We start from the raw sequence: 27,651 nt of genomic DNA, 5'->3' as shown, positions 1-27,651 counted from the left end.
TAAAGTTTCTCAGATTTATTGCACTTTTTATATATGTATACACAACTATATCAGCAGTAAATGTCTCTGTACTGCAGTAGAGATTAGAAATGTGTACTACAAAGATTTAATATGCTATTTGACATACTACAACATAACATTAAACATTTTAACTGTAAATGATTCAAAAAAATCAGTAAATAGTTGAAGTGTCTTTGAAAAAGACTTAAGTTATTTTACTGATGGCTGCTTAGACATTATTCTCTTTGTCAAAATTACTTTTAATGTTTGAGCCAGTGTATGTTGATAAATAAGGACTTATAAAGTTATCACATAATATAAAAAACCCACCACAGTTAGAATGGTTTAGCAATAAAACTACAGAATTATATTGTGCAGATTCCTGATAAAGTAAACAAACAATTAACAAATTATGATAATAATATAATCAGAAGAATAATTGGTTAAGTAATGGTATAAATGTTTTAGTGAAGCATCTTGAGTTCATTGTGGGACAATAATTAAAACCACAACAATTGTAATATGAACAACATACAATATTTTTATTTAATTGTTACAAACACTTTTGTTAAATTCACTTTCCACAAGTGATAAAGAGTAAAAACTTACAAATTATCTTTCAAAATTCATATTAGTGGTTAGATCCAACATTTGTTTATTTTTTGAATTTTGCACAAGGCTACAGAAGAGCTATCTACAGTAGCTGTCCATAATTTAGCAGTGTAAGGCTAGAAAGAAGGCAGATAGTCATCACTACCCACTGCCAACTCTTTAGCTACTCTTTTACCAACAAATAAGGGAACTGACTGTCATATTATAACACCCCCAGGACTGAAAGGGTGAGCACATTTGGTGTGTCACAGAAGGTAAATTTGTAATTCATGAATACATTTGTTAAGTGAAGTAAAAAACTCAAACTTAAAGAATGCTAGTTCAGAAACTTTACGAATACAAAAAAACAGCACAACTAAAATAAAATATAGGTGACATTCTTATAAAAAAAGAATTCAGCTTTATAGTGTTTACTTGAAAAAAAAATCTGCAATAAAAACACAAATTTGCTATCTTATAAGTACAACTTCAAATGAAATCAATTTTATGTTGCAATGCTGTAAATATAACTCAAACACGACACATTTCTTGCACACACGATTAGCTGAATATGTTAATATATTCATTGTTATTAACCCTAGCTAAAATTGATACAAGCATCTATAGAATTAGTTCTTTTTAGTGTAATTTAAGGTTACAGGTACACATGTTTGTGTGTATATATACACAAATACATTATATAATATATTTGTTATTAACCCTAGTTAAATTCATAAATGCATTCCATAGAATTAGTACCTTTTTGTGGTTTTATGATAATTTATGTTTTGCAGTGTGTGTGTGTGTGTGTGTGTGTGTGTGTGATACTTAGATACTTACATTAAGTTCATATCATGATTAAATGAAAGTACAGTATCTAAAAAAGCTAATAAGTGAAAAGGAACTCTAAGGACCTTTGTTTAACAGGACCAATGGTATACCCAGGACAAGCTTGGAACTCAAGTTTTGTCACACACCAGACAAGTGCTCTACCAACTAAACTAAAGGTGAATCAACCACCTTTTAACAACTGCAACTACTAACATTTTTTATATATGCAAACTGAAATGGAAACTAGCTAGCCCAGCACATGTATAATAACACTGATAAAGATCTAATAAAAGAAAAAACACAAACACTACAGATAATAAAACATATCTAATTTATACAACAGACACAGCACCTTTAGTTAAAAAAAGCTACACAGACTTTGGATGATTAATTAGGGTAAATTTGAAGGGACTAGAGAAATATACATAAATGCAAAACAAAGAGTTTTGTATGAATTAGTCATAAGACTACATTAAAATATACAGACATGTATCAATGTTGATATAATTCATAAGCATGTAAAAATTCAATAACTGATATGTAGTGAATATGTCCATAAAACTTTACTTAAAAAACCAAGTGTGTGTGTGTGTGTGTGTGTGTGTGTGTGTGTGTGTGTGTGTGTGTATATATTTAGAAAGACAGAGAAACAAACAGCATATAAAAGAGAACAGATAAGCAGATACATAAATTGATATACAGGCAGACAGAAATACCGATGACTTGAGATATCTAGATAGACAGTGTTCTTAAAATAAGTTGACCATTTTAATTCTTATTATGTTGTACTGTATTTCAGTTAAACTGACTGACTAAAGATACTTTTGAAGAAATTGTAGAACAATCATTAAAAATATTTACTTTTCAGTAATCTTATAAATTTCACCTAACTTACCAGTATGGAATATTTTTAGTTTATTAGTTACATGTAAAAGGTTAAAAAGGTCACATATCTTTTGGCTACTTTTCTTGACTTGTAGCATAACCATAGTTTTGTAGAATTATGAGAGATTCATCTTTATAAAAAAAAAAAACTATTTTATGAACCAGTTGCTACAATTAAAACCAGATTTATTGGTAAAAAGGTTTAATTAGAAAAACAACAACAGTATTTCAAAGTATAATGGAAGAACTTTTGAGATTATAAAATTCAAAACTGGGTATCTTTGGAAACAACTAACTCAAGTAAACATTTTTAATGTTGTAGAAAAACTGAATAATTCTTTGTACACAACCTTTTCTGTTAAAATACTATACACGTAGTTGTACTTCAACTTACTGACAGCAGTTAGTTCATACAAAATATTGCTTCAATAGTAAGGAAAGTTATAGAAGTCATTTTAAACCTTGAGATTTCTATTGATCAAGCATTCATATTATACTGGAAAATAGTTTACAGTTACTAACTATTCATACAATTTCACATAAGGAAATAAACAAAAATAGTTATCATGTGAAACAAAAGAACTTGTCATCAGATCTACTCTATTTCCTGCTCTGATTGACAGAGATTCACTAACACTGAGCAATGGGCATGATCAGGTTTCTATCTTAAGAATCCTGATAACAATGGATCATAACTTTGATAGCTCCACCTGCTCCTGTTTTTGAAGTTTCGAAAGCTTTCAGAGAATCCTCCAGTTTAAAGTGATGGGTGATCAGTGGTTTTACGTTAACTTTGCCAGAAGCAACCAGATCCAGAGCAATAGGATAACTAAATGGATAAATAAACAGATGTGCAATAATTAATGCTTTTGTGTCTAATGATTAGTTTATTGAACTTCACACAACATAGTTTTTAAAACTTTAATAAAATTCGTTGTTTATGGTGACAAAAACTGATGATACCAAACTTGAAAATATATTCTAGTTCATCAAGAATTATATGAAAAACATTTCAAAATATATTTAACTTGTGTCTGTAACTGGAACATTATAATGTCATTAATGAAACTAAAATAAATAAATACATACACCATGTAAAAAGAAATTTCTCATAGTATTTTATGTATAAAAAACATTCTGGACGATGTTTCTTAATATTTCAAGCTTCATGCTGACTCCACCAGAAAACCTGAAAAACTTTCTCAGAAAATATAAGCAGAAGTCTACAGAAAACAGAGGGTCATGTGTTTTAACATTTGGGAATCATTCATAACCTTATTTTTCAATCTATCGTTCTTTTACAAGTTGCTGGTAATTTGATGTTGTTGAAGCAAAAGACACATTAATCCAAACTGTGATAACATAATGAACATTTTTCACCTAACAACAGTGCATATAACTTTTTATATTAGTCGTACTGACTGTTGGGTGCAATTAAAGAAGCAAAATAAATTGATGGTTAAAGAACTTGAACACACTACTGGTTATCATAACAAAACATGTCATCAGTTATGAAAATAAACTGAGTGAAAAGGACCCATCCATTAGATGATTTTTATGTCACTAAATGATAGCTCAAATAAATAGCATAAAATACAGAAATAGATCCATATGTTCGTTGCTAAGTTAAACAATACATAACTACCTTTGTGTGTGTGTAATACTTCCTGTACAGTATAATAGAAAGTAGAGGCATTGACTTATCTCTTTAGTAATGTTCAGTTTTTTCCCTAAATATTCCAGTAATCCATCTGTACACACACCATGTACAGTGTTACTTTAATAAATTCAGGCAGGTTGCAGCACTTCCTATGCAAGGATGGTGGCTCAGATTGTTCATCGAAATATTTTAAACATCTGAACAGGTTATCAGAAGTTTACATTACTATAGTGTTTCTTTTTATAACAATATCTATTTAATGGCCAAGTCACAAGTTATGAGAATATCTGTAAACATAACAAAAAGTTTTAAATGTTTTCTCTTTTATTACAACTCAAGAACCACAACAACAGTGTCAACCAAATGTGCTGATGTAATATAGTTTCATATGGAGCATCTGTTTTTAGAAGTACTAGTAATTTTAAACAACAAAATTCTAGAGTAAACAATATTATCATTAACCATTTAAAGTTATCTTTCTTACATAATTTTGGTGTCCATTACAAACCTAAAGTTCAGAGTGAAACTGGAATGACCAGGAAATAAAACTCAAACAATAAACAGTATAATTGGAACCTCACTGTATTTAGAACTTGGTTATAAGTATAACCTTCCTATGTCTATTGAAGAATGTAAAACAAGCTGGAAGAGAAAAACAACTTTCCAGAAAAGGAAGTAAAAGTAGGGATGGCTCATATCAATCCTTCAAAAATAATAGAAACAAGTAGTAGTTTCCATAATTTGTTTTCCATAACACTAATACTTGAATAGATACAAGCATTTGGATAAAACTGTAAATAGAAAATTTATAAAAACACTGAGGATTTATTAATCTTAAAAGACACAAACACTGCAAGAAGGAATTGGAGATAAAGTACAAAAAAGATATAAAAAACAGAGAAAGTTAGGGCAAGAAGGTAGTTGTAACTGTCAAACATAAAACACATATCCAAGTAAACGAAAGAAAACATACGTACACACGTTTTGTGTTGTCATTCAAAAGACAGTTGGTTTGTTTCCTACTAAAATTGATGGTGATACTAGATTCAATAAATGTAAAGCAATGTGTGTGTGTGTTGGGATGATACAAATGCCATCTCTACTGTCTTGTATGCACAGTTTTTGAAGAATTGATATCAGTCATCCCTACATTTATTTCCTCTTGTGAAACTGTCTTTTACTTCTGCAAATAGAAAACTTGTAATTATGAAAAATTTTGTTGTATACATCTGAAAGGTTTTAAAGAGAAATTAAATATTTATCAAATTAGGAAACTTTCATATTGACTTTTCTTACAAATTGATAACAGTTTCATTTAAAGCCACTTTTAATGAAGCATACAGAAGTGACACTACACCCATTTCAGAAAATTCTAAAGGCTAAACAATTAATAGGAGCTATTACTTTTGGTAAAGCATGGAACTCAATTGTTTTACTCATTTTATTGTTCAAAGATTCATGCAAACTAAAATTACCTTCCAGAAATATCAAAAGATCTGCTACTCACCAATTTGCATATCGAAGAATTCCCCTTATATCAATTTCATGAAGTGCTGCATGAGCAATAGGAATCGTTACTTCACGAGGACCCAATCCAACCAATACAATAACTCCTCCAGTTTTGGTAGCCTAAACAATAGTTGAACAATTACTTTTAAATAACTGAAAAACTAATCAGTAAAGTAAAAACATTAATTATATTGTTGATGAACTAAGTTTGTTATTTAGAGAAAAATATTTATATATTATTAATGAAATACTTTCTCCTATTTAAACAGACCATTGCTACATGTACCTCTTTTTGAATATTTTTCTCTAAATAACAAACATAGTTCATCAACTGGTCCAAAATGTAACTCACATAAAAAAGAACATTTTTCTTCCTATTAATTTTGATGAGTTTTTCTGCAGTGGTAAAAACAGTAGGTAGGGTAGGACTGGTGGGTGGGACTGAGGGGTCTTTTACCCACTGAAGCTGTCCACAAATGAAAAAGTTTGAAAACCACTGACTTCAAAGTATTAACACCAACTAATTCACCATTACTTCTGTATACTTATTTTATCAATAATAAGTCAGTGGTTCTATTAAGTTTGTTTTGTCTAACCCTAATACTTAAGTATATATAGGTATTTGGATACCTAATACTTAAGTATATACATATATATATATATTTGGATAAAACTAATTGCAAAATTTGTTATAAAAACTACTTAGAACTGATTAATCTTAAAACAAAGAAAGAAAAAAGAAATGGAAGAAGAAACAAATAATAGGAAGACAGAAAAAAGGATGAAAAAGGTGTAGTAAGAGTCAAACATAAGACAGATAAAAGTTAGAGAAAGATATGTTTTCTATCTTCGTGATGGCGAGAAACCCACTTAAAGTTAAGATGTATCTTAAAATGGCTGGTGTTAAATCTTTTATTAAAATAAAAAGTGAGCAACGTTTCAACCTCCTTAGGTCATCTTAAGGTTATCTTCAGAAGATGACCTAATGAATGTTTCAACACCCATACCAGCTATCTCAAGATACAGGTTATCTATCTTGTTTTTATTCAAAAAGATAGTTTCTTTTCCTACCAAAATTGATAGAGTAATACTCGATTCAGCTCCACTACATTCAATGGTAATGTCCGGAGCTCCTCCTAAAGCCTCATGTATTTTAGTTACCAGTGACTGGGTTTCCTTAGTGTCCACCAGAATAGCAAAATCTGCCCCAACTTTACGAGAAAACTCAAGACGACTACTTGAAATATCTAAAACCATTATGTTTTAGAAAAAATTTATACATATCTTCAAAGATATAAAAGAAATGTTCACAAGTTACACATACAATAAAACAAATTAATTACAGTTTACTGTTTTTACTCACAAAATTTACATTTTCCTTACCTAGAGATGTTTTGTAGAGGAGTATTTTTAACCCTCCATAGGACATTATCTTAAGAAATGTTTCTGTGCATGCACCAAACGTTTGAATAAAGCTCTCACCAGCATTATAATAATGTGTACTGAACCAGTGTATAATGCTGGCAGTATTAGGCGAGTTATTACCTTAAGAAATGTTTCTGTGCATGCACCAAACGTTTGAATAAAGCTCTCACCAGCAATATAATAATGTGTACTGAACCAGTGTATAATGCTGGCAGTATTAGGCGAGTTATTACCTTAAGAAATGTTTCTGTGCATGCACCAAACGTTTGAATAAAGCTCTCACCAGCATTATAATAATGTGTACTGAACCAGTGTATAATGCTGGCAGTATTAGGCGAGTTATTACCTTAAGAAATGTTTCTGTGCATGCACCAAACGTTTGAATAAAGCTCTCACCAGCATTATAATAATGTGTACTGAACCAGTGTATAATGCTGGCAGTATTAGACTAGTTATTACCTTAACACTTCTACGAAAAGTGGGGCCTGATAGGCCCCAGAGCAACTTGAAAGGTTATTAATATTAGGCTAATAAATTTGTATTTAAATAAAACTGCCATTTCATTTGATTTCATTAAATGGGGCCTAATAGGCCCCACTTTTCATAGGAGTGTTAAGAAATGTTTCTGTGCATGCACCAAACGTTTGAATAAAGCTCTCACCAGCAATATAATAATGTGTACTGAACCAGTGTATAATGCTGGCAGTATTAGACTAGTTATTACCTTAAGAAATGTTTCTGTGCATGCACCAAACCTTTAAGTTATGCTCCCACCTATCGTACAATATTGCACATTACTCCAGCATATAATAGGAACAGCACTAGACTACCTATTACCCCTACAGTATCCTTCTGTAGAATCTTGTGTGTATCACAGCTTATTGTCTAGATGAAGAAAATGTTAACTCCAAAATATGCTACTAACTTCTCCAGAGAAACGATAAGAGAGTTATCATTGAAGATGTAGTGGAGAAAATGGTGTAAAGAAAAAAACTAAAAATATGGGCTCCTTTCTGAAAACATAGGAAAGAAAGGGAAACTCACGGAGTGTGCCCACTACTAGAGGCCATGAATATATAAATATATAATTAGTGCATCATTTAGTGGGAGACCACATCCACGTGAAGTAGAAAATACTTTATTCCAAATACAGGTGATGGTGTCAAAAGATCGGTTCTAAGAAATATCCTGGGTGGTACTGAGGTGTTGTGAAGGTGGAAGGAACTTGAAGGCTACATCATCATTCCATATATCTCAGGCAGATTATGTGACCAAGATAATATGTGAAGTTGTATAGTATGTGAATACTCAACATGATATTAAAATGTGCAGAAACAGATACGAAAGTTCTCTGAACTGTATTCTGAAAAGTCAAAACCCATTTAGACATTCCTGCCCTACTTCCAATGAAGAGATGTATCCACTTAGATTCATAACAATGAAGATTACACACTGGCCTAAAGGGAACTCTCCATGTTTGCCACATCAGTACCATAGTGCTTGGGAACTCATGTGGAAGAAATAGGAGAGAAAAAGTCCCATAAGGAAAAATGCCAGAGAAGTGCACGGAACCTGCAGCAGGTCCCACACTCAAACTATGAAATGGATTACTACAAACAGTAACAATAAGATATTAGCAGTGTAGGGTTGGAAACCACACTCTTTGCTATTTATTCTTTGTTTTTATTTGTATGTTACGTTCAGCTCGGAAAGTAAATGTGTGTAATGCTAAAGCAAAAACCTAATCTTATAAGCACGAACTAAGCAGGGGCATGTGAGCTAAACACTACATGTCATTAGCAGGAACTAAGCAGGGGCATGTGAGCTAAAGACTACATGTCATTAGCAGGAACTAAGCAGGGGCATGTGAGCTAAACACTACATGTTATTAGCAGGAACTAGGCAGAGGCACGTGGGTTAAACATTATATGTGATTAGCAGGAACTAAGCAGGGGCATGTGAGCTAAACACTATGTTATTAGCAGGAACTAGGCAGAGGCATTTGGGTTAAACATTATATGTGATTAGCAGGAACTAAGCAGGGGCATTTGGGCTAAACACTATGTGATTAGCAGGAACTAAGCAGGGGCATGTGGGCTAAACACTATGTCATTAGAAGGAACTAAGCAGGGGCATGTGGGCTAAACACTATATGTTATTAGCAGGAACTAAGCAGGGGCATGTGAGCTAAACACTATGTCATTAGAAGGAACTAAGCAGGGGCATGTGAGCTAAACATTATATGTTATCTTCTACTTACTTTCAATTTCAACAGAGAGAGAAAAGTAAGATCTCATATTGGTATGCTACAAAGAAAATTAAGTATTGTATCATGGTAACAAAAATGTTACCATTAGGACATACTAGCATTTTATCTTGCATGTGAAAATTTTTCATATTTTTATATACAATTCTACAATTAACAAAATATGCATTAAGATCACAAATGTTTGATTTCCAATTCAAGAAGACTAATCCATGAAAGGCTTTAAAATTATTTTCAAACCAGGATTGTCCAGGTTTTCAAAACATATTACTGAAACTTCCATTTTCTAATTGTAAAAGATGTATTATCACACATTTCAGATTTCATTGAATAAAAATACTTCACCATGGCAGTTGATAACTACACATTTATGTAATGCCAACTGTCATTGATCAAGTTATATAAATATCAATACATACACAGAAACTGAACTTTTCTGTATGTTTAGGTGTGGAAACTGACCAACATTTAGTGTATCAACTTGACATTTCTGTACCTTTATGTACGACAGTTAATCACTTACAGTGTGTCAACTGAATCTCTATTTAGGTGTCAAAAGTAGTTATATGTACATACACAGTGTACCAACTAAACCTTTCCATATGTCTAGATGTGAGGGTTTACTATGTTATACACAAGTACATAAAATAAACTTTGCTGACCTTTAGGTATGAAAGCTAACTGTATACACATAGTGTACCAAATGAACCTTCTACACCTTTAGGTGTGGATGCTGACTACATACATTCGCACTAACTCACTGTACCAAGCTAATCTATGTTTAGGTGTGAAGGTTGTCTACATATGTTAAAGGATTTAATACAAGTGAAACCATTAAGGTACTTTACTTAAATTAATTACTTCAAGCATGAACTTAAACAAGGTGTTAATAAAATGAAAACAGTTCACTGAACAGAAAGGGTTAGTACCAAACTTCAAAATTAGAATGTTACTAACCACTAGGAAAACAAAATACCACTAGAAAAATATGTTATTTATTGCACCTAAAAACTAGCAACTAATATTTCAACAAAAGCAATTTATATATCATCTGAAACACGTGCACTTAAATGCAAAAAAAAAAAAATGAAGTTCTTTACAACAAGAAAACCAGAGAAACTGGAAATATTATTCACAACATAAAATACTTACCAGTAACACAAACTTTTGATGCACCCATTGCCTTAGCAGTCAGTAAATTTAGTAATCCTATTGGCCCTACAGAATATAAATTGTGTTATTAAAGCTGGAGAAACACACAACTATATACTCTAGATACAAGAAATTATTTGCACTACACTCTCTAACCAGTTCTTATTTTTCTTGACAATAAACAAATTAAACATAACAGTTAATGATGTATATAAAATATATTTGTTCTCTTGATTATCACTGCTATGGTTCTAGATATTTAAAATATGATAGGTTTCTGAACATAAATTGTAAATGGCTCAGTAAGTGAAAGCACAGTACTCCTAAAAAAAACAGTGGTTGTCAGGCAGTTCTGACACTTAACTATCAAGTACAACACAACTGTTTTGGGCTCAGGAAAGTGAGATCTTACAAGATAAAAATGAAATACTATAAGAGCACATGGACAAAATTATTAAACTGATATAAATGAAAAATAACAAGGAAATCTCCATTTTACCCAAATAATTGAATTTCAGAACAGGTTTTTTTTTTTAATATTGCACTAAAATGAGAGAGGGCTACCTACAAATAGTGGTACTGATATCAAAGTATAATGTATCCCCAGCTGAAACTTTGATCATGTCTAGCATGGCAGGGACTCGAACCTGTAACCTGCAAATTACAAGTCAAGCACTCCAGCCACCTGACCTATTTAAGAATGTGTTACACCATCACAACTACACATACAGTCACCTGCAATGGGTTATATGTTTCATCATAAAGTATCACACCCAATACAAATCTTTATACCAACTACTTGGCCTAATTATGACAAACTGTATGCTCAGAAAGCGACAAAATCATAATAAAGAGAGTGTTGAGTGTTATAACGATCACTGAAAGAACCAAGTAAACAATATTTAAATAAATAATGTTCTATAACATGATTTAGTTGAACATATCTTGGATGGACAAAATTAATGCATATTCACTGACTCGTATTATGAAATAGAGCTGATCAATCAGTGGAATTTAGTAATCTATTAACACCTGGTCTCTTACAACTAATCAATTAATATCACACAAGATGGCTAAGAAAATAAAATTTACAACATTAGAGACTAGATTTTGGTGCTTATGGTTGGCAAAGGACACACAGCCATCTGTATTGTCATTCTTTCATAATTAATGTTAATATCTCAATCACTTGAATAGTTGGAATAATCAAAAATAGCTGACCAAATTTGAATTGATGAAATGATAACAAAAAATCATAAGGGGAATATTTCTATTACTGTAGAGTTTGAACAATCAAAAACATAATTGGAAACAGTAATTTTAACTGTGTTATTTTCATCACAATAATTAGTTTTCTCATAATTTAGATTACACTATGTAACACAAATTTTGTTCCTGGACAGTATGTGTTATTTCTTAATTGCTTATGTTGTAAAAGTACAGAAAATGGCCATCATTCCCTTCAAACTTTGCTTTTGTGTCCTAGATAATAAAATTTAGAAATTAACCTATTTTCAATGTAAAAATGGGCAAATTTGTACATTTTCATTTACAAAAAGGTTTGAATAAAACAACATATGAATCAAAACTTACATGTATTTATACTAAAGTTATACAAAAATGTTAAGAAGTGAGTAGTTTCTTGAGATTTGTGACTAATGTAAATCACTTTCACGGATCAGCCCCCAAATATATTCTCCCATCATGTTTTAATTATATGCTCCCAGGTCACAAAAGCAAAGTTTGAAGAGAAAAATAGGTCTTTTCCATTTACTTTAGGCAAAAGCAATTGGGAAATAACACTTTCTGTCCAGGAACAAGAAAAAGTAAAAATTGTGTTATATAGTGTTATTGGATAGTTGAAAAATAACACATTCTGCCCAGGAATAAGAAAAAGGAAAAATTGTGTTACATAGTGTTATTGGATAGTTGAAAAACAACACATTCTGCCCAGGAATAAGAAAAAGGAAAAATTGTGTTACATAGTGTTATTGGATAGTTGAAAAACAACACATTCTGCCCAGGAATAAGAAAAAGTAAAATTGTGTTACATAGTGTTATTGGATAGTTGAAAAATAACACATTCTGTCCAGGAATAAGAAAAAGTAAAAATTGTGTTACATAGTGTTACTGGATAGTTGAAAAATAACACATTCTGCCCAGGAATAAGAAAAAGGAAAAATTGTGTTACATAGTGTTATTGGATAGTTGAAAAATAACACATTCTGTCCAGGAATAAGAAAAAGTAAAAATTGTGTTACATAGTGTTACTGGATAGTTGAAAAATAACACATTCTGTCCAGGAATAAGAAAAAGTAAAAATTGTGTTATATAGTGTTATTGGATAGTTGAAAAATAACATTCTCTCCAGGAATAAGAAAAAGTAAAAATTGTATTATATAGTGTTATTGGATAGTTGAAAAATAACACATTCTGTCCAGGAATAAGAAAAAGTAAAAATTATGTTACATAGTGTTATTGGATAGTTGAAAAATAACACATTCTGTCCAGGAATAAGAAAAAGTAAAAATTATGTTACATAGTGTTATTGAATAGTTGAAAAATAACACATTCTGTCCAGGAATAAGAAAAAGTAAAAATTGTGTTACATAGTGTTATTGGATTGTTGAAAAATAACACATTCTGTCTAGGAATAAGAAAAAGTAAAAATTGTGTTACATAGTGTTATTGGATAGTTGAAAAATAACACATTCTGCCCAGGAATAAGAAAAAGTAAAAATTGTGTTACATAGTGTTATTGGATAGTTGAAATAATAAGAATAATTATTAGAAACACCAGTTGATTATTTTCAACTTAATTATAATGTTAAGAATGATTATTTTATGCATCATTAACCAATGTAGTTGATGTATTAAATAATAGATAATATATTAAATCAATTATCGAGCTTTTTTATGGAAACGTATTCTGTAGCATCAACTAAAAATACCCATTTACTCTTTACGTGTAAACTTTGAAAACTGATATACAGAAACTAAAACTTTTTGACCTTTGTTACTGTAAATGTATTACAAATAGCATGCTAGTGGTAAATATACTACTCGCATGCATTTCTTAAATGCTAAAAACATGAATGACCTTTCCCAGACAGGTCACGGTTAAAAGGCCATTTCATTGTGTTTCTTGAGTCATATATAAAAATCTATTGGTCTTCTATTTTATGAATTTATGTTATTAAGTTTGGTATTGAACTAGATTATAATCCAAAATTTTCCTTTTATACATTATTTAATTTCTTAACCTGAAAGCAAATACTTAAAAAAAAAACACCTAAAATTCGACTTTTCCAATTCACGTGGTATGTTGCATATGCAGCACTGATTCAAATGAGATATTTGTGATGTCAAAATACAAAGTCTATAGTTTTGTATGAATTATAAGCTGAAATTACCAATAATGGAGAGCTAGAATACAAAATAAGAACCCTATATTTCTTCTATCTGCTAAGATATCACTTATGTACTGAATCAAACAGTACCTCAACTCATCTGTTTATATATATGGAAACAGTCCCATATATAAATTTACTTCTACATATGACACGTGAATAATTAATCAAAAGCTCAGAATATCCCCCCTTTTGATGTTGTCAGCCATTTTCAGCTATATCGGCATCACCTCTTTCTTTCAAAACAGACTTTCATGCTGGTCAGTTGTGTCTTTAGCCTGTTCGAAATTTCATATCTTTTTAGACGCAAAAAAAGCTTAATTACTAAACTTGATAAATTATAATGGAATATAGAATCAATATGGACATTTATGATTTTTGGGTTATTCAGATAAATATAAAACTTAAAAACTTTTGTTACACATCCTCCACATGTGAAATTTCTTAAGGCTTAACAAGGTAGGACAAGAATCAATTGTAAACAAAGGTGATAACTACATGAAACGTGTTTGCTTTACTTCTGTATTTACTATTCTACATTATGAAAAATTTAAGAACTTGTTTACAAATAGTAATAATCTAAATATATATAATAATTGAATTGTGACTGTATTTTACAAAATAGTCCACTAGAACATAGCCAAGACAGGTCAGTTTTATATTCTTGATTCTGTAACTTAAGTGCACATCCATCACATCATAGAACATAGCCAAGACTTGGGCTGAAAACAGTTTACATAGATGTTTTTCAGATTCTGTTGCATTAAATTTCTCAACAATCGTCATCACTGATTATTGTAACATCTGTGATATCAACCAACAATTATTGAAAGGTCAATATAAAAATAATAAAATCTCATAACATTAAACATTAAGATTTTTAGTTTAAACATTTGTTTTCTTCTTATAATTTGTGGTCATTCTGGAACAAAAAGGCATAATTTATATTTATTTTTATGATGATTTTTAGATTGATCAAACTGACTGAACCCATATATAGATTCATTAGTGAAAAAAAATACAAATTTTTTCTATAAGAAACATTTTAAGGATTTTGAATGTGAAATTTGAATATTTTCTGGTGCATAAAAATATTTTTAATCTTTAAATGAAAATTACTGAAAAAACCTTTCTGAGCAAACCTGAAGACCTAATAAAAAAATCTGATATCTTGCTTAAGAAATCATTGTAACAGTTACTGCTAATTTACCAAATTTTGTGACCATAAGCTTACTAATTTAAAAGTCGTAACATAAAAACTATAAAAGAAGCACAAAATGGCTACAAGGTTTGTCCCATGGACCAAGCCCATGCTGAAAGAGTTAATGTGTAAACAAACATGTTAAAGAGCAAAATATAGGAAATACACATGCATCATGAAGTGAAATTTTACATCATATTCATATGATCTATAGGTGTTAATAAAGTCATAAATACTGGTATTTTTAAGCAATAAAACAAGAGTTTTGATAATAAGAAATTACTACAAATCCCTCTGAAGTCCTGCCGCACACTGATTCAAATAATCTATTCATCATATCTCCTGCTCCTCTTTCATTGCTTTACTAACAATCCGATTGCAGAATATGAAAAATACTGTATTATTTGGGTAAAAAGTACATGCAGTAAAATACAAACCTGCCCCACAAACCAGAACTTTCTTTCCTGCAGTAACTCTGGCTCTTCTGCAGGCATGAACAGCACAACTAAGAGGTTCCAACATAGCCCCTTCATCTAAACTCATGTTATCAGGCAACCTACACAGGAGATACAAGTGAACAAAGTAACAACACACTAATACGAATAATTAGGTTACTTAACAGACTTTAAAATAACCTGATGCATACACACTGTATTGCACCAAGTTCAAATGCTTTTATCACATTTAAGTGCTACAAGAACAGTGCACAGATAAATTACATTAAATTACTGTCAATTATAAAAACTCTACCAAATTCCACTCTTAACATTGTTCAAATGTTCGTCACTGTTCACCAGATTAGAGGCATATTTTATTCATTTTGCATATTTATGCTTGAACAGTATATGTTTCAGGTGCAGCACAACTGTTTCACTTTTATAGTAATTTTAAAGTTTTATCAAAAATATAATAAAGTAAAACAAAACTTCTTATTGGTTGAGCAAAGTGTTTTAAAATTTGTTGTTCCACGTATCAGAGCAAAGCCATTCCTATTAATATTTACTAGTAACTGTTCAATTTAAAAATAGGAGAGTTAAGTGATTACCTATAAGTATTAATTAAATCAAAATATTACGTAAACTAATCAATAAATCAAAATTACAATTAAACTGTTTAACCATTTAAGTATTTCTAATTATTATTATTTTAAATTATTTTAACAATCAATAATGAAAAAAAAAAAAAAAATTGTCCCAGTAATTACAGACACATTAACTTTACCTCAGTTGTGGGAAAAAATACTTTTGCAAAGCCATTTAACAAAGTTCAGAATTTTATCAAATAATCAGCATGGTGTAACTTCGAGGAAAACCCTGCCTTGCAAAAGTTTTCACGTTCTTTGAAACGGTTGGTTGAATGATTTACTGTTTTATGGCACAAAGCATCTAGGCTATCTTAGCCAAAAATCCAGTAAAAAAGGTAAAAGTAAATTTAGTAAAATTCATAAAAGTAAATTAATGTAAAATAAAACAAAGTTTTAAACAACACATAAATAGCATAAAACAAATGTTTACATCTAGTCTACAATATTAAGAGAAAAACTACAGTAATTCAAGTTGTAAGGAACATTCTGTAGCATAATTGTAATTATAATAACATGTGAGGAAGAGTAACAGGTAAGTACAAAAACCACCGTCAGCCACCTGAAGTTGGCCTTTCCAGTCCTGGTTTTGAGTTATTTGATGTTATGGCTATTTTCAAAAAGTAAAGTAATAAAAGTTTTAAAGGACGTGCAGCAAATTTTAATAATAACTCGCAGGGATGACTAACGGATAGTTCAAACAGTAGTGTTTGTCACCTGAAGTTGGCCTTTTCGGTTCTGGTTTCGAGTTATTTAACGTTACGGCCATTTTGTAATTTAAAATTGAACTAGATGGACTTTGATTCATAAAAGGGAATCACATCAAAAAGGTTTTAATGAATAAATATAAAACACCTAAATGACATTACAAATATTAATGGCCTTTAAAAAACTAAAAACATTACCAAGGTGGACAGTGTCACCATCCCCAATAACACTAACATTATTAACAAATTTTGGGGCAGAACATGTTTAAAATGGTGTCGTCGTTGAAAGTTATAATGATGGCAAGAAAGTAAAATGTGGCTTATTGTGATCTGAGTGTTACACAAACTACACACTGGTGCATCAGTTCCAGATAAAAGAAAACGATGAGTTAAAAAACTGTGACCAATGCGTATAATTAGAACAACTTCCTCTTTCCGATCCTTACGGAAGCAAAACGACCAAAGTCCAATATAGGGTTTCATTTGGAAAACCTTGTTTTTGCATTGCTCACTCCATGTCTACTGCCAGTTGGCACAGAGTCGAGCCTTGAAAACAGGACCGTAGTCCATGTATGGAACAGACACAGAGGTGATAATGACAGAGCAGATAGATTTAGCTTCGATGTCAGCAAGCTCCTTTCTGTGAATACCAATGTGGCCTGGTATCAAGAAACACTGGATAGAAGTTGATGTTTAAGAGAAATGGGCCAGTCAGTTTTGAATATTGGCAAGAACAGGGTGTGAACTAACATGAAGCGATTCCAGGGCCAGTAGAAAACTAAGCAAGTCAGTATAAATAGTACAACTTGACTATTGCTTAGCTTCTATGTGATCCAGGGCAAGAGAAATGGCAAAGAGTTCAACAGTGAACACAGAAGCTGTAGAGGGGATTCTGTGCGCAACTACTGAACCACAACAAACCATGGCAGAGCCTACGCAATCACCTGATTTTGAACCATCTGTATAAACAGGAATGGAAAGATGGTTCAAAAGATGTTCAGCAAATAAAAAGACGGTACTTCCAATTGAGAGTATCTGCTTTTCTCAGATGACTTAAAGAAAGGTCACAATTGGGAACTGTAAGAAGCCATGGTTGGATGGGGTAACCAATGGATACAGCAATGTTATCCAAGGACAGACCCAATTCATCAAATTGCGCCTGGATACGAAGGCCAAAAGGAGCAATTGCAGATCATCTGTTCTGAAAAAGTATGGCCCACTGAGGAAGGAAAACACAAGCCCAGGTGGGATGCTTTGGTAAGGAACAAAGTTTCGAAGCATAAGTAAAGACAGTTGCAAACGGCAAAGGTGCAAGAGAGGTTCATGAGACTATGTATAAGATCTGAACTGGGGAAGTGCAGAAAGCCCTAGTGCACAGCCGAAGTCCTCGGTGATGAATGGGACCAGCATTATTAAGACCGAAGGTCTGGCAAAGCCATAGACAAGTGATCCATATTTGAGTTTCGATTGAATAAGAGCATGATATATCTTTAGCATAGAATGTTGATCTGCTCCCCAAATGGTAGTAGGAAGAACACAGAAGATGTTCAGTGTTCTTGTGCATTTGACCCGTAGCTGCTTGAAGTGTGGTATAAAGGTCAGCTTATGGTCAAAGATAAGCCCCAAGAACTTTGTCTCAGGGACAACAGGCAGCACAACTTCACCGATACGGAGTTTAGGATCAGGGTGAATACCCTGTTGGTGGCAAAAGTGCATGCAAAAGGTTTTAGAAAGACAGAAGTTAAAGCCATTTACTATGGTCTACTTCAGTAAACAATTGAGGGCAGTATGTAGCTACTGCTCAATATACCTCATGTTTGACAACTGACATGAGATGTGAAAGTCGTCGATATAAAGCCCATTTGCAACAGTGACAGGGAGTTGTTCAGTGATGGCATTAATTTTTATACTGAAAAGTGTGACACTCAAAACACAGCCGTAAGGGACTCCAAGTTCCTGTAGAAAAGAACGGGAAAGTGTCGAACCCACAAGAACATGGAATCTCCTGTCCATTAAAAATTTTTAATAAAATTGAGCAAATGGCCACATAACCCACATATATGGAGATCTTGTAAAATGTCATACCTCCATGTTGTACCATAAGCCTTCTCAATGTCAAAGAATAATGATACAAGATGTTGTTGTTTGAGAAAGAATTCTCTGATCAACGTTTCAAGTCGAATCAAGTAGTCTATGATGGAATGCTGTCATCGGAACCCACATTGGATGGGGAGGTTGTTTGATTTGAGGAACCAAACAAGATGAGCATTAACCATCCTCTCTAAGGTCTAACAGAGACAGCTCGTCAAAGCAATTGGACGGTAGTTTGAAGAAATCTTGGGATCCTTCCCAAGCTTAGAGAAAGGTAAGACAATAGCCTGGCACCAGGCATCAGGAAAAACATTATCCTGCCAGATTTGGTTAAAAACAATCAGAAGAATAGCAAGAGAAGCAGGAGATGGTACAGCATTTCATAGTGTACATCATCAGGTTCAACATGTGTACTGCCAGACAGATGAAAGGCCAGTTTGAGTTCTACCAGTGTAAAGGGACGATTACAGTAATAGAAACAATAAGCTCAAAAGAAAAGAGGTGATTGCTCTGCCCGAGTCTTGATAGCTAAGAAAGTGGAGGAAGAAGCAAAAGTGCTAGACACTCGGCAAAAGCTTTCACCTAGAGTATCGGTGATGCTCCGAGTATCAGCGACTTACTGACCATCAGAAAGTAAGATTGAGAGAGAACAGAATTGTAGTGCCCACTTACCTTTCAAATCTTGTCCCATATGGCTTTGGAACTGGTGGTAGAAGATATGCCAGTTGTGAACTTAATCCACGATTTCTTCTGGCTTTGACATCTTACCCACTGAGCATGTGCACGGATCTGCTGGAAAGCGAGGTAGTTTGAGAGCGTGGGATATCTATGGAAAGTATCCCAGACCCGATTTTGAGCCTTCCGTGCCATGTAGCAGGCAGGATTCCACCACAGGCGAGGATATACTGGAAAATGTGTCGAAGTTTTAGGAATACATTGAGGAGCTGATTGTATAATACAGTCAGTTACTGCTGCTACACTGCTATACAGTCATCTATTGATGGCTTACAGATGAGGGCAGGATCAAGTTCTGAAAAACCAGTGAAAGAGGGCCAATTTGTCTGGTTCAGCTTCCAATGGGGCATGCCAGTCGAGTGGCATCTGCTATGGCCAGTCTCTCTCAAAATTATAGGAAAATTATCACTGCCTCGTGGATTATTGTCAACCCTTAATGGAAAATGGGAGAATAATGAAGGGCAACAAATTGAGAGATCAATAGCAGTAAAGGACTGACTAGGTGCATGGAAATAAGTATAAGAGCTGCTATTGAAATGAGAAATGTTGTTATCAGAAAGCATACACTCTACAGAGTGACTACTACTATCAATATCAGCACTTCCCCAGAGGGGATGATGTCCATTAAAGATGATATTAAAATCTTGGGTGTTGGTTGTTGCAAAGAGAATGCTGCTGATTTACAAAAGGATTTAGATCATTTAGTGAGTTAGGAAGATAAATAGCAGATGAGTTTTAATTATAATAAATGTAAGATAATGCGTGTGAACTATCATAATTTGAATGATAAGTAAAATCTGGATGGAAATAACCTTAACAGTTATGAAAGATAGGGATTTTAATGTAATAGTTGACCAATCTCTTAAAACATCCATCAATGTTGTGTTGTTTGTGATAGGGCAAATAGGATTTTAGGTTGTATCTATAGACATACTGAATACAAGTACAGAGAGATTATAATTTCATTCCACAGGTCACTGGTTAGACCACCTTTGGAATGCTGTGTTCAGTCTTGGACTCCTAAACCTTAGGAAAGACATTGAATTGTTGGAAAGGGTTCAGAGAAGGTCTAACAAAAATATAAATTTTTAGAGAACAGGAGTCATCTTCAGCTAAGATAGTTTTATTTTTTATAACAGGATGGTTGGCCTTAAGAATGAGTTACCTTCAGATGTTGTGAAGGAAGTAAATTTGAACAAGCTGAAGAAAAATAGCATTTCTCAAGATCACAAGGACCTATAGACAATTCAAAACAGAAAAAAAACAAACATACTGGAGTATACATTCCCTAGTTCTCGGCACATGAAACAAAACAAAAACTCAACATATTAAAAACCAAATAAACACAACAACAAAACTATGTTCACCAGATAAAATTAATGAGGAAATCAAACACTGTCAACATCAACAAATTTCCTCCAAAAACTATCGAAAAAATGATACGCACACACACTTAGATCAACAACAAAGAATAATAAATTCCAAGAAACTACTACTAAATCTTACATTTCTGTACACTATATATTCCTGATATCAGCGAAAAAATAAAAAAACACTTATAACAAAACACATTCCAGTAGATATCAAATTTATTCAAAAATCAGGTACAAAACTAAAATCCACACTATGTAGAAATTACACTGACAAACACAACACCAACATTATTTATAAGATACAATATTGGAAAAACAAACAGAAAAATGGAAACTAGATTCAAAGAACAAAAAAAACACCTTCAAAGATTTTTGAACAGTGCAAATCAAATAAACACAACATAACCATAGAAAACATCTAGATATTAAGTAGGGAAACAAATAAAAAATGTAAAATCAAAGAAGCCCTACTTAAACAACTCAAACCAAAATTAAACCAATACAAAGAAACACCTTTATACCTATACTAACTAATAACCTAACATCTAACTACAATGCCCCCTACAACCCAGTACCTGTTTACATTCTCATCCCAAAACATGTGCCTAACAACCATCAGTTGTAAATTCTCTGTTAACCTGAAGATGACCTAAAAAGGTGAGCATGTTTTTCTGCACTTTATTTCAGTTAAAGTTTTAATAGCCATATCAGCTGTCTTGAGAATACATTTTACTTCAAGTGGGTTTGTCGTCATCACAGATTCTAATCATTGTTTTTTTATCACTGTTAACACTCAATGATCATAAATCCTATTCATTATTTTCTTGTCATTACTATACCTTTAAAACTTTTTAGATACTCTAGGTTAACATTTTCACAATCATTCTTAGTTTTACCTCATAAGTTTACTTCTGGAAACACTCTGGACTGTTACGTGTTACAACAGGAGTTCAGTATTGTGGGAGAAGAGCCTTTAATTTAAACAAGGCTAAAAAATTTCTAAGCATATAGTAAGTTTTAACCCATTGCATCCTAACTGATGCTAGTAATGTTTAAAATTGGACGAGTACAGGTATTATGAGACACTTTTATAAGCACGTTCCAACAAGAAACCGTAAATTTTATTAAACAATATCTCACTTGAAACAAAAGTCAGCAGCATGTGTATAGAAACGTGTTAAAGTTCCATGGAATGGAGGTGTAGCACAAAACTTCACATCTGGACACAAGTTGTAACGACCACACTTGCAAAATTCACATTTTCCACATGGAATCCCTGGCTCAATAGCAACTCTATCTCCTTCGAATAAATAATATTTACATACATTCACTACATTGTCTTATAATACTTCAGTTATTAGCACTAGAGTAAAAATTTACTTTATCAATAAAACCCAATACATACAATACACTAACATTTGTTCACGAAGGTTCGCGAGAGTTTAATTTTGTTTTCAAATGTTTAAGATGATAAAAAAAACCTGTCATTAATTCCTGTAGTTATTATAGAAAACGAGAAAGATAAATAAGAAATCTCCAAATCCTACACCTAATAAGATATTCAACAGTAAGTAAACTTATCATTCACATCAGTAGCATTTCAAACAAGACAAAATTTTCAGTCTAACTGAGGATCACCAATGAATGGCAGTACTCACAAAGATAGTGAAGCCCTAAAACAAAATGGGTTAAAATAAATACATTCATCTTATCAACAAGTGCTGATAAATTTTGAACTTCTATAAACAACACAGAAATAATTAAAATGAAAAGAATGATTGCAAGAAGACGTCTGATGATGAAAAATACAAGATTTAACATTTACTACAACACCAGTTTTTCCTAACCAACCAAGTGACATTTTAATTTATAAATACAATTAAAACACATTACGTGGCTTCAAATATAAATACAATTAAAACACATTACGTGGCTTCAAATATATGAATACAATTAAAACACATTACGTGGCTTCAAATATATGAATACAATTAAAACACATTACGTGGCTTCAAATATAAATACAATTAAAACACATTACTTGGCTTCAAATATAAATACAATTAAAACACATTACGTGGCTTCAAATATAAATACAATTAAAACACATTACGTGGCTTCAAATATAAATACAATTAAAACACATTACGTGGCTTCAAATATAAATACAATTAAAACACATTACGTGGCTTCAAATATAAATACAATTAAAACACATTGCGTGGCTTCAAATATAAATACAATTAAAACACATTACGTGGCTTCAAATATAAATACAATTAAAACACATTACGTGGCTTCAAATATAAATACAATTAAAACACATTACGTGGCTTCAAATATAAATACAATTAAAACATTACGTGGCTTCAAATATAAATACAATTAAAACAACTTACGTGGCTTCAAATCAGTGACTCCTTCTCCAACTTCTTGGACAATCCCACTTGATTCGTGCCCCAACACCATCGGGTTTTTAATGATAAAGTCTCCAATACGTCCATCTACCCAGTAATGGATATCAGAACCACATATTCCAACAGAATGAACAGCAATCAGCACTTCTAAGAATTTGATAAAGAAAAATTTTAGCAAACAGGTATATAGATTAATGTCAATTATTTTAATTAACTTTTGTTAAACTACATTACACAAAAAGTTATCAATCAGAAATGTTTGATTATCTTATTTTTAATTGTGTAAGTATTATGTATTTATCTGAATTTTTACTTAAAAAACTGGAAATAACAAAAACACAATAAAAAAAATAGCATGAACAAAAGAAACAAGCCTTCTACCTTCTATCTTTTTTTGATCAGAGAAAAACCCTCTCAAATATTATTTTACACCCTGTCTTTAGACCTGAAGGAGAGTTATGTACGACTCAAAAATGAATGTGGAGGAAAGTGATAAATACAATATAATCAACTGCATGTTTTTATACAGAAACAAAAAGGAATTAACTGTAATAAAAGGCCTGACTTAATAAACCATGAAGATTTATAATGAGAAACACAAAGCATTCCATTAAATCCATAAAAAATGTTTTTATTAACACTATTATTTGAAGGAAAAATGTTCCAACTACAGCACACACCAACCACAAACTAACTGAAAAAAAAACAAAAATAACACAAGATTCGGTATGATTCTGAGATGAAGTTATGAACATTTCTATTTTATGACCCAACATCATACTCAAGGTTTTCAAAAAATATTTTTGAGCGCTTTCATGTTACACTGTGTTCAATTTCAGTATCTTTCTAAAAAGCAATGTTTCTCTTCTAGGGGTTGTGCCAAGAGCTAGAACGTTTCCTAGTCCAACTGAAATGGGTTTTCAAACTAAATACAAGCATCAGATTTTCTTGTAACATACAAACTGGAACAAATTTCATTTAGTTGTACCAAACAGTTACAAAAATGGACAAACTTACAGCTAATAAGCTTCTGCAGCAATCAAAGTTTAAGATATAAAGACTCAAACACAATTCCTATAACAGCAGTATTACATTTTTGTCAGGATGGTTGGCTTATCCAACAGATTCTTTTCAAAAGTGGTAAAATCTGCAACACTGAAGTTGCAGAGGAGATTGAATGATCATTTCAAAAGCCAGCTATGAATTTAAGAAAAATAACTTAAATTTCATTTGAATAAAAGACATTAGCAGAAAAAAAACCAAGATGGGCCCACTTATCTCATTACACTTCAGAAATGAAATGAAGTAATTACTTGATTTCAAGAAAGATTTGAATTTTTTAACTTATCAATTTAGTAGAATGAAAAATATTTCTTGTTCATCTATATTAATGATTTGTAGTATGGTTTTTTAGAGAAGGTTTTGTTGTTTCAAGAGTTGAATCCACAAAATGTGATACTTCATTGTAAACAGTAATTGTTTTTGAGGTTCATGTTTTTGGGTTTGCTTTTTTCACATACACTTCACAAACTGACTGAGTAGCCACCAAACATGCAAAAGAATGTTATTTGAATGCTTTGAGTATATATTAATTAAAATTACATACTCAGCGTTTATAACTGACTGACAATTTCAAGAGAAGATTCTCTCTAATGAATGTATGAAAACATTTAGAAGGGAAGCACTCCAAATCAGTGCAAATATTAATTTAATTCAAATAAAAGGATTGATACATTAAAATATACTAAAGGTACAGACAAAATATACAAAAATAATAATTTGTGGTCATAGTTTCTACATACCATTTTTTCCTGGTTTTGGTATTGGGCGCTGTTCCTAAAATGTTAAAGAACTTCACATTTCAAATAAATCAATTTACCAATATATAAAATCATAAATAGTACCATTATAAAAATTATATTACAAAATTACATTTATTATACGAGCATTTTTACCAAATAATTGCACCTTTTAATTCTCCACCGTATAGTTGGTTCACTTCAATGTCAGACTTTAGAACAATGTTGAATGTGTGAAATTAACAACAGATACTTTATACACACTTACATGATAAAGCATTTTTGGTCATTAGCGTAAAAGTCGTAAGACTGAAGAAACCATCAAAACATTTTGTTCAATGAGAATATCTCAAATTATGACAAAATATTAAACATTAAATAAAAGTGTCCTTGTTTGTTCTAACATTCAAAATACTAGTATCACTGCTAGCTGAATATTCTTATCACTCCACTACAAGAGTCAACAAGTTTCTGTGATGCAGTTACGAAAATTTGTATTTTACGTTTGCACATAGTATTCAAGCGTGCCCAAAAAAATAAAAATTAAAAAACGTCATTTATTTTAAAACTAGAAACTTTTAACAGCAACAGTTTCAAATATGATCTTATTTACTACAAATCCATACAACTCGCAATTTCAAAAATTTTAAAAAACGTTTTGCAATATTCTGTGTCCTTTTAAGTTTTCTACTTCATAAATCACAAATCTTAGTTAACGGCATTTTTGTAAGTAAAGTTGCCTTAAAATTTTAATCAAAGCATGTATTACTGCTTTAAAACTATTCCAGTGTGTGTGTGTGTCTGTATTACAATTACTTTCATATGTATTGTCATCACTTTTTATCACATAACACAAATACCAAACTACAAATTTCTTAAATTAAAACAAAAAGTCTTACCAGTTGTATATCTCCCTTTTGTACTAAAACTGCAGAAAGATTGTCTTTAGTCATTATTGTTTAATGTAATTCGTGAAATGGTGACACAGTTTCACTGAGTTACAATGTACAACTTTACTAGATATCTCTACCAATGCAACTAGAGCCGACCTCCTAACACCCTTCAGAATTCTAGTACGAAAAACAGATTGCAATACGAAGAATCCACCCACCCACCCATTTCCAAAATCAGACTTGTACAGGTTGACCCGTAAGTCCCTAGCCATCCGTATGTTATAATATTATATATAATTACGCATGTATTATAAATTTGTTTCTTTTTTTTTCAGAAAAATGTGGCCGATGATTTATACTTGAAGAGCGTATTGTGACATAATATTATGCAACGAGAATGAGGGACAGCACACAGATACACTGGATACATAAGATATATGGATGGGTACAGACTTACGGGTTACCCTGTACTCTTGAATACTCAAAACCAGAAGACGTCTACAAAACCTCGTGCTCACTAACCTTGACCTTTGAGCAGTAACGAGAATTTTAATATTTGAAAAACAAACGTAAAAACTCGATAATACTAAATTCGTTCAAGATGAGAATTTTAACAACAGGAAAGATAAATTTCGAGAGGGGTTACACAATTTTGTCCATAATCACCTTTTTTTCCATAATTACAATACTGTTACAATAAAAAAAATTGTATTTATTTTAAAACTACAAAACTTTAACAGCACTAACTGCAAATATGATATCATTTACTATAAATTCGTACAATTAACAGCCCCCCAGTGGCACAGTGGTATGTCTGCGGACTTACATACTAAAAACCGGGTTTTGATACCCGTGGTGGGCAGAGCACAAATAGCCCATTGTGTAGCTTTGTGCTTAATTCAAAACAAACAAACTTACAACAAACAACTTTATGAGATTTATAGGTATTATACGATTACTTTTATGCAATGACATTTTTGTTTTTGTTTTTATTGACAGCTTAAAGAGCTTGTAATTCAGCATCGTTTAATGGAGAGGTAGGAAGAAAAGTTTGGTTTGTGTTGAATTTCGCGCAAAGCTACACGAGGGCTATCTCCGCTAGCTGTCCCTAATTTGGCAGCGTAAGACTAGAAGGAAAGCGGCTCGTCATCACCACCCACCGCTTATTTGTTTTTTTGTTTTGAATTTCGCACAAAGCTACTCGAGGGCTATCTGTGCTAGCCGTCCCTAATTTAGCAATGTGAGACTAGAGAGAAGGCAGCTAATCATCACCACCCACCGCCAACTCTTGGGCTACTCTTTTACCAACGAATAGTGGGATTGACCGTAACTTTATAACGCCCCACGGCTGAAAGGGCAAGCATGTTTGGCGCGACGGGGATGCGAACCCGCAACCCTCAGTCGACCGCCTTAACACTCTTGGCAATGCCGGGCCTTCCGCCAACCAACAACTCTTGGGCTACTCTTTTACCAACGAATAGTGGGATTGACCGTCACATTATGACGTCCCCACAGCTGAAAAGGCGAGGATGTTTGGTGCGAGTGGGATTCAAACCCGCGACCTTCAGATTACCCATGCCGAACCAGGAGGAAAGGAGTTATATCTGTAGAAGGAAGAAAGAGCA

At 32.2% G+C, this 27,651-nt stretch overlaps 1 protein-coding gene across 2 annotated transcripts; it reads right to left on the bottom strand.

Moving 5' to 3' along the window:
* Window positions 1–26,564, bottom strand: LOC143237276 (sorbitol dehydrogenase-like). Of its 2 annotated transcripts, XM_076476350.1 has the most exons (9): window positions 26,033–26,564; window positions 25,137–25,170; window positions 23,317–23,481; window positions 22,058–22,217; window positions 15,368–15,486; window positions 10,320–10,385; window positions 6,548–6,723; window positions 5,475–5,596; window positions 1–3,136 (listed from the first exon to the last, which is right to left on the bottom strand). In XM_076476350.1, the coding sequence occupies exons 1-9, from the start codon at window positions 26,084–26,086 to the stop codon at window positions 2,974–2,976; spliced, it is 1,059 nt and encodes a 352-aa protein (XP_076332465.1). In that variant the 5' UTR covers window positions 26,087–26,564; the 3' UTR covers window positions 1–2,973. The 2 variants fall into 2 exon arrangements, with proteins under 2 accessions (XP_076332465.1, XP_076332469.1); XM_076476354.1 differs by lacking the exons at window positions 25,137–25,170; window positions 26,033–26,564 and adding an exon at window positions 25,402–25,608.
* Between the last annotated feature and the right edge of the window lie 1,087 nt (window positions 26,565–27,651).

The sequence above is a fragment of the Tachypleus tridentatus genome, chromosome 2, assembly GCF_004210375.1.
Source record: "Tachypleus tridentatus isolate NWPU-2018 chromosome 2, ASM421037v1, whole genome shotgun sequence".
NCBI lineage: Eukaryota > Metazoa > Arthropoda > Merostomata > Xiphosura > Limulidae > Tachypleus > Tachypleus tridentatus.
Note: the sequence above shows the minus strand (reverse complement) of the source record. Positions and strands in the feature narration are given on the sequence as shown.

Coding starts and splice junctions, on each gene's coding strand:
- LOC143237276 (XM_076476350.1), bottom strand. CDS start 26,086: ATGACTAAAGACAATCTTTCTGCAGTTTTAGTACAAAAGGGAGATATA. Junction 25,171..26,032: donor AAAAGGGAGATATACAACTG/GTAAGACTTTTT, acceptor TTAACATTTTAG/GAACAGCGCCCAATACCAAA. Junction 5,597..6,547: donor GTATTACTCTATCAATTTTG/GTAGGAAAAGAA, acceptor ACTATTGTTTAG/GCTACCAAAACTGGAGGAGT.